At 43.6% G+C, this 9,173-nt stretch overlaps 1 protein-coding gene across 2 annotated transcripts in view; it reads right to left on the reverse strand.

Annotated features, from left to right (window-relative positions):
* Positions 1–294: 294 nt before the first annotated feature.
* ZNF143 (zinc finger protein 143) overlaps positions 295–9,173 on the reverse strand; it is an 84,898-nt gene continuing 76,019 nt past the window's right edge. For both annotated transcript variants that reach the window (XM_073659015.1, XM_073659014.1), the window contains exons 13-15: positions 1,068–1,195; positions 760–906; positions 295–590 (exon numbers count right to left, since the gene is read on the reverse strand). In XM_073659015.1, the coding sequence (XP_073515116.1) occupies positions 507–590; positions 760–906; positions 1,068–1,195 (359 nt within the window). In that variant the 3' untranslated portion in view covers positions 295–506. The remainder of the gene's footprint in view (positions 591–759; positions 907–1,067; positions 1,196–9,173) is intronic.

Raw genomic sequence — 9,173 nt, forward strand, 5'->3', positions numbered from 1 at the left:
TATGTCGAGGGCAGGCTCGGTGCGGCCCCTTTATGTCGGGGGCAGGCTCGGTGCGGCCCCTTTATGTCGGGGGCAGGCTCGGTGCGGCCCTTTTATGTCGGGGGCAGGCTCGGTGCGGCCCCTTTATGTCGGGGGCAGGCTCGGTGCGGCCCCTTTATGTCGGGGGCAGGCTCGGTGCGGCCCCTTTATGTCGGGGGCAGGCTCGGTGCGGCCCCTTTATGTCGGGGGCAGGCTCGGTGCGGCCCCTTTATGTCGGGGGCAGGATTTTGTACATGATGTGAGGCAAAGATAAAATAGTATTAACAATCTCTATTTACAAAAAGTACAAAGAGTCCGGAGCGCGAGCCGAGACGTGAGCGCCGACGGCGAGAAGCTGCGGACACAACTGAAATGTAACCGGAAATGTATCTCGGCCCCGGAAAATGTTCAATGTCGGACAAGTCCTGGAATAAGATTTCTCCATCCCGTCCAGATGGGTGGGTGTGAAGGCACAAGATGGCGCCGTGCTATTCGTCCATCCCGGGAGACTCCCCCTGCTGTATCCGCGAGGCTATCCTGATCGCTTCCTCCAAGGATTGCTGCTCGCCGAGCTGATGGGAGAAAACAAGCAATGTATGGCCACAGGAGATAAGGGGACCCCTCACACAGCCACAGCCATCTCCAGCAGTCCCATAGACAATGAGTGGGAGGGTGGTCCGCATACAGCCTATAGAAAGTAGGCTGTATGCGGACCACAGCAATAATGAATAAGTCTCTTACCGTCACGGCAATCTGCGTCCCGTTAGCCGTGGCCAGTAACGTGACCGGCCGGCTCTCGGTGGTGACCAGGTGGTGGCCGTGCTGCTGCTGCACCATTTCCGTGGAGGCCGCATGGAAAGCGGACAGGTCCTGCGCCACTATGGCCACCTGCAAGGGAAGAGAGGAGACGATGGAGAAATGCGCCAGAAGTGACAGACGAGGAGGAGTGAAGGAGAGCGGGCGAAGCAGCCGGGCATACGGACTTAGCAGAATTGGCATTCGATGTCGCCGATCACTGATTATTATTGTGATTATCGCTCATCACTTACGTGCTGGGTGCCGTCCTGCGCTATAAGAGCCAACTGCTGCCCCGACTGGGTCACGGCGGTGGGTATACCGTCCTCCGCTCCCACCCCGGTGACGTACGTGATCTGCGGGCTCTTCAGGAGGTCTTCAGCTATAAAGGAAAGGACAGAAAGCCATCAGCTGAGGAAATAATCAGCGTTACAATGTGTCCGTCCACGACTGATAACCCGATATATATAGAGAAGTAAGCGAATATAAAGATTAATCACTGAATACACACCTGGTCAAAAATTGTTGTTACCCCTCGTTTAATGAAAGAAAAACCCACAATGGTCACAGAAATAACTTGAATCTGATAAAAGTAATAATAAATTAAAAATCTATGAAAATGAACAAATGACGGTCAGACATTGCTTCTCTGCTTCCACAGAATGTAAAAAATATTAACCTCATGAAATCAGCCTGGACAGAAATGATGGGACCCCTGAAAATAATGTGACAAAAGGGACATGTTACATCAAGCTGTGTCCAGTAATTATCATCACAGGGGTCTACAATCCTGTAATCAGTCAGTGGCCTGTATATAGAGCTACAGATACTCACTGTGCTGTATATAGGACTACAGATACTCACTGTGCTGTATATAGGACTACAGATACTCACTGTGCCTGTATATAGAGCTACAGATACTCACTGTGCCTGTATATAGAGCTACAGATACTCACTGTGCCTGTATATAGAGCTACAGATACTCACTGTGCCTGTATATAGGGCTACAGATACTCACTGTGCCTGTATATAGGGCTACAGATACTCACTGTGCTGTATATAGAGCTACAGATACTCACTGTGCCTGTATATAGGGCTACAGATACTCACTGTGCTGTATATAGGACTACAGATACTCACTGTGCCTGTATATAGAGCTACAGATACTCACTGTGCCTGTATATAGAGCTACAGATACTCACTGTGCTGTATATAGGGCTACAGATACTCACTGTGCCTGTATATAGGGCTACAGATACTCACTGTGCTGTATATAGAGCTACAGATACTCACTGTGCCTGTATATAGGGCTACAGATACTCACTGTGCTGTATATAGGGCTACAGATACTCACTGTGCTGTATATAGAGCTACAGATACTCACTGTGCCTGTATATAGGGCTACAGATACTCACTGTGCCTGTATATAGAGCTACAGATACTCACTGTGCCTGTATATAGGGCTACAGATACTCACTGTGCCTGTATATAGAGCTACAGATACTCACTGTGCCTGTATATAGGGCTACAGATACTCACTGTGCCTGTATATAGAGCTACAGATACTCACTGTGCTGTATATAGAGCTACAGATACTCACTGTGCTGTATATAGAGCTACAGATACTCACTGTGCCTGTATATAGGACTACAGATACTCACTGTGCCTGTATATAGGACTACAGATACTCACTGTGCCTGTATATAGGACTACAGATACTCACTGTGCTGTATATAGAGCTACAGATACTCACTGTGCCTGTATATAGGACTACAGATACTCACTGTGCTGTATATAGGACTACAGATACTCACTGTGCCTGTATATAGGACTACAGATACTCACTGTGCTGTATATAGGACTACAGATACTCACTGTGCCTGTATATAGGACTACAGATACTCACTGTGCTGTATATAGGACTACAGATACTCACTGTGCTGTATATAGGGCTACAGATACTCACTGTGCTGTATATAGGACTACAGATACTCACTGTGCCTGTATATAGAGCTACAGATACTCACTGTGCTGTATATAGGACTAGAGATACTCACTGTGCCTGTATATAGGACTACAGATACTCACTGTGCTGTATATAGGACTACAGATACTCACTGTGCCTGTATATAGAGCTACAGATACTCACTGTGCTGTATATAGAGCTACAGATACTCACTGTGCCTGTATATAGAGCTACAGATACTCACTGTGCTGTATATAGGGCTACAGATACTCACTGTGCTGTATATAGGGCTACAGATACTCACTGTGCCTGTATATAGGACTACAGATACTCACTGTGCTGTATATAGGGCTACAGATACTCACTGTGCTGTATATAGAGCTACAGATACTCACTGTGCCTGTATATAGAGCTACAGATACTGACTGTGCCTGTATATACAGCTACAGATACTCACTGTGCTGTATATAGGACTACAGATACTCACTGTGCTGTATATAGAGCTACAGATACTCACTGTGCCTGTATATAGAGCTACAGATACTCACTGTGCTGTATATAGGGCTACAGATACTCACTGTGCTGTATATAGAGCTACAGATACTCACTGTGCCTGTATATAGGACTACAGATACTCACTGTGCTGTATATAGGGCTACAGATACTCACTGTGCTGTATATAGAGCTACAGATACTCACTGTGCTGTATATAGGGCTACAGATACTCACTGTGCCTGTATATAGGACTACAGATACTCACTGTGCTGTATATAGGACTACAGATACTCACTGTGCTGTATATAGGACTACAGATACTCACTGTGCTGTATATAGGACTACAGATACTCACTGTGCCTGTATATAGAGCTAGAGATACTCACTGTGCTGTATATAGGGCTACAGATACTCACTGTGCCTGTATATAGAGCTACAGATACTCACTGTGCCTGTATATAGAGCTACAGATACTCACTGTGCTGTATATAGAGCTACAGATACTCACTGTGCTGTATATAGAGCTACAGATACTCACTGTGCTGTATATAGAGCTACAGATACTCACTGTGCTGTATATAGAGCTACAGATACTCACTGTGCTGTATATAGGGCTACAGATACTCACTGTGCTGTATATAGAGCTACAGATACTCACTGTGCTGTATATAGAGCTACAGATCCTCACTGTGCTGTATATAGAGCTACAGATACTCACTGTGCTGTATATAGGGCTACAGATACTCACTGTGCTGTATATAGGGCTACAGATACTCACTGTGCTGTATATAGGGCTACAGATACTCACTGTGCTGTATATAGGGCTACAGATACTCACTGTGCTGTATATAGGGCTACAGATACTCACTGTGCTGTATATAGAGCTACAGATACTCACTGTGCCTGTATATAGGACTACAGATACTCACTGTGCTGTATATAGAGCTACAGATACTCACTGTGCTGTATATAGGACTACAGATACTCACTGTGCTGTATATAGAGCTACAGATACTCACTGTGCCTGTATATAGAGCTACAGATACTCACTGTGCTGTATATAGAGCTACAGATACTCACTGTGCCTGTATATAGAGCTACAGATACTCACTGTGCTGTATATAGAGCTACAGATCCTCACTGTGCCTGTATATAGAGCTACAGATACTCACTGTGCTGTATATAGGACTACAGATACTCACTGTGCTGTATATAGAGCTACAGATACTCACTGTGCTGTATATAGGGCTACAGATACTCACTGTGCCTGTATATAGAGCTACAGATACTCACTGTGCCTGTATATACAGCTACAGATACTCACTGTGCTGTATATAGAGCTACAGATACTCACTGTGCTGTATATAGAGCTACAGATACTCACTGTGCTGTATATAGAGCTACAGATACTCACTGTGCTGTATATAGGGCTACAGATACTCACTGTGCCTGTATATAGAGCTACAGATACTCACTGTGCCTGTATATACAGCTACAGATACTCACTGTGCTGTATATAGAGCTACAGATACTCACTGTGCTGTATATAGAGCTACAGATACTCACTGTGCTGTATATAGAGCTACAGATACTCACTGTGCTGTATATAGAGCTACAGATACTCACTGTGCTGTATATAGGGCTACAGATACTCACTGTGCCTGTATATAGAGCTACAGATACTCACTGTGCCTGTATATAGGACTACAGATACTCACTGTGCTGTATATAGAGCTACAGATACTCACTGTGCTGTATATAGAGCTACAGATACTCACTGTGCTGTATATAGGGCTACAGATACTCACTGTGCCTGTATATAGAGCTACAGATACTCACTGTGCCTGTATATAGGGCTACAGATACTCACTGTGCTGTATATAGAGCTACAGATACTCACTGTGCTGTATATAGGACTACAGATACTCACTGTGCTGTATATAGAGCTACAGATACTCACTGTGCTGTATATAGGGCTACAGATACTCACTGTGCCTGTATATAGGGCTACAGATACTCACTGTGCCTGTATATAGGACTACAGATACTCACTGTGCTGTATATAGAGCTACAGATACTCACTGTGCTGTATATAGGGCTACAGATACTCACTGTGCCTGTATATAGGACTACAGATACTCACTGTGCTGTATATAGAGCTACAGATACTCACTGTGCTGTATATAGGACTACAGATACTCTGTGCTGTATATAGAGCTACAGATACTCACTGTGCTGTATATAGAGCTACAGATACTCACTGTGCTGTATATAGAGCTACAGATCCTCACTGTGCCTGTATATAGAGCTACAGATACTCACTGTGCTGTATATAGAGCTACAGATACTCACTGTGCTGTATATAGAGCTACAGATACTCACTGTGCTGTATATAGGGCTACAGATACTCACTGTGCCTGTATATAGGACTACACATACTCACTGTGCTGTATATAGAGCTACAGATACTCACTGTGCTGTATATAGAGCTACAGATACTCACTGTGCTGTATATAGAGCTACAGATACTCACTGTGCTGTATATAGAGCTACAGATACTCACTGTGCTGTATATAGAGCTACAGATACTCACTGTGCTGTATATAGGGCTACAGATACTCACTGTGCTGTATATAGAGCTACAGATACTCACTGTTCCTGTATATAGGACTACAGATACTCACTGTGCTGTATATAGAGCTACAGATACTCACTGTGCTGTATATAGGACTACAGATACTCACTGTGCCTGTATATAGAGCTACAGATACTCACTGTGCTGTATATAGGGCTACAGATACTCACTGTGCCTGTATATAGAGCTACAGATACTCACTGTGCTGTATATAGAGCTACAGATACTCACTGTGCTGTATATAGAGCTACAGATACTCACTGTGCTGTATATAGAGCTACAGATACTCACTGTGCTGTATATAGAGCTACAGATACTCACTGTGCTGTATATAGAGCTACAGATACTCACTGTGCTGTATATAGAGCTACAGATACTCACTGTGCTGTACATAGGGCTACAGATACTCACTGTGCTGTATATAGGGCTACAGATACTCACTGTGCTGTATATAGAGCTACAGATACTCACTGTGCTGTATATAGGGCTACAGATACTCACTGTGCCTGTATATAGGGCTACAGATACTCACTGTGCCTGTATATAGGGCTACAGATACTCACTGTGCCTGTATATAGGGCTACAGATACTCACTGTGCTGTATATAGGTCTACAGATACTCACTGTGCCTGTATATAGGGCTACAGATACTCACTGTGCCTGTATATAGGGCTACAGATACTCACTGTGCCTGTATATAGGGCTACAGATACTAACTGTGCTGTATATAGAGCTACAGATACTCACTGTGCTGTATATAGAGCTACAGATACTCACTGTGCCTGTATATAGAGCTACAGATACTCACTGTGCCTGTATATAGGACTACAGATACTCACTGTGCTGTATATAGAGCTACAGATACTCACTGTGCTGTATATAGAGCTACAGATACTCACTGTGCTGTATATAGAGCTACAGATACTCACTGTGCCTGTATATAGAGCTACAGATACTCACTGTGCTGTATATAGATCTACAGATACTCACTGTGCTGTATATAGGGCTACAGATACTCACTGTGCTGTATATAGAGCTACAGATACTCACTGTGCTGTATATAGAGCTACAGATACTCACTGTGCCTGTATATAGAGCTACAGATACTCACTGTGCCTGTATATAGGGCTACAGATACTCACTGTGCCTGTATATAGAGCTACAGATACTCACTGTGCTGTATATAGAGCTACAGATACTCACTGTGCCTGTATATAGAGCTACAGATACTCACTGTGCTGTATATAGAGCTACAGATACTCACTGTGCCTGTATATAGAGCTACAGATACTCACTGTGCTGAATATAGGGCTACAGATACTCACTGTGCTGTATATAGGGCTACAGATACTCACTGTGCTGTATATAGAGCTACAGATACTCACTGTGCCTGTATATAGAGCTACAGATACTCACTGTGCCTGTATATAGAGCTACAGATACTCACTGTGCCTGTATATAGGGCTACAGATACTCACTGTGCTGTATATAGGGCTACAGATACTCACTGTGCTGTATATAGAGCTACAGATACTCACTGTGCCTGTATATAGGACTACAGATACTCACTGTGCTGTATATAGGACTACAGATACTCACTGTGCTGTATATAGGACTACAGATACTCACTGTGCTGTATATAGGACTACAGATACTCACTGTGCCTGTATATAGAGCTAGAGATACTCACTGTGCTGTATATAGGGCTACAGATACTCACTGTGCCTGTATATAGAGCTACAGATACTCACTGTGCTGTATATAGAGCTACAGATACTCACTGTGCTGTATATAGAGCTACAGATACTCACTGTGCTGTATATAGAGCTACAGATACTCACTGTGCCTGTATATAGAGCTACAGATACTCACTGTGCCTGTATATAGAGCTACAGATACTCACTGTGCCTGTATATAGGGCTACAGATACTCACTGTGCTGTATATAGGGCTACAGATACTCACTGTGCTGTATATAGGGCTACAGATACTCACTGTGCTGTATATAGAGCTACAGATACTCACTGTGCCTGTATATAGAGCTACAGATACTCACTGTGCCTGTATATAGGGCTACAGATACTCACTGTGCCTGTATATAGAGCTACAGATACTCACTGTGCCTGTATATAGGGCTACAGATACTCACTGTGCCTGTATATAGGGCTACAGATACTCACTGTGCTGTATATAGAGCTACAGATACTCACTGTGCTGTATATAGAGCTACAGATACTCACTGTGCCTGTATATAGAGCTACAGATACTCACTGTGCCTGTATATAGGGCTACAGATACTCACTGTGCTGTATATAGGGCTACAGATACTCACTGTGCTGTATATAGAGCTACAGATACTCACTGTGCCTGTATATAGAGCTACAGATACTCACTGTGCCTGTATATAGGGCTACAGATACTCACTGTGCTGTATATAGGGCTACAGATACTCACTGTGCTGTATATAGAGCTACAGATACTCACTGTGCTGTATATAGGGCTACAGATACTCACTGTGCCTGTATATAGGACTACAGATACTCACTGTGCTGTATATAGGTCTACAGATACTCACTGTGCCTGTATATAGGGCTACAGATACTCACTGTGCCTGTATATAGGGCTACAGATACTCACTGTGCCTGTATATAGGGCTACAGATACTCACTGTGCTGTATATAGAGCTACAGATACTCACTGTGCTGTATATAGAGCTACAGATACTCACTGTGCCTGTATATAGAGCTACAGATACTCACTGTGCCTGTATATAGGACTACAGATACTCACTGTGCTGTATATAGAGCTACAGATACTCACTGTGCTGTATATAGAGCTACAGATACTCACTGTGCCTGTATATAGAGCTACAGATACTCACTGTGCTGTATATAGAGCTACAGATACTCACTGTGCTGTATATAGGGCTACAGATACTCACTGTGCTGTATATAGAGCTACAGATACTCACTGTGCTGTATATAGAGCTACAGATACTCACTGTGCCTGTATATAGAGCTACAGATACTCACTGTGCTGTATATAGGGCTACAGATACTCACTGTGCTGTATATAGAGCTACAGATACTCACTGTGCTGTATATAGAGCTACAGATACTCACTGTGCCTGTATATAGGGCTACAGATACTCACTGTGCCTGTATATAGAGCTACAGATACTCACTGTGCCTGTATATAGAGCTACAGATACTCACTGTGCCTGTATATAGGGCTACAGATACTCTCAGTCGTATATACTACAGAA

This window comes from Phyllobates terribilis, unplaced genomic scaffold (assembly GCF_046119375.1).
Source record: "Phyllobates terribilis strain yellow unplaced genomic scaffold, ASM4611937v1 Scaffold_13__5_contigs__length_258822181, whole genome shotgun sequence".
Lineage (NCBI taxonomy): Eukaryota > Metazoa > Chordata > Amphibia > Anura > Dendrobatidae > Phyllobates > Phyllobates terribilis.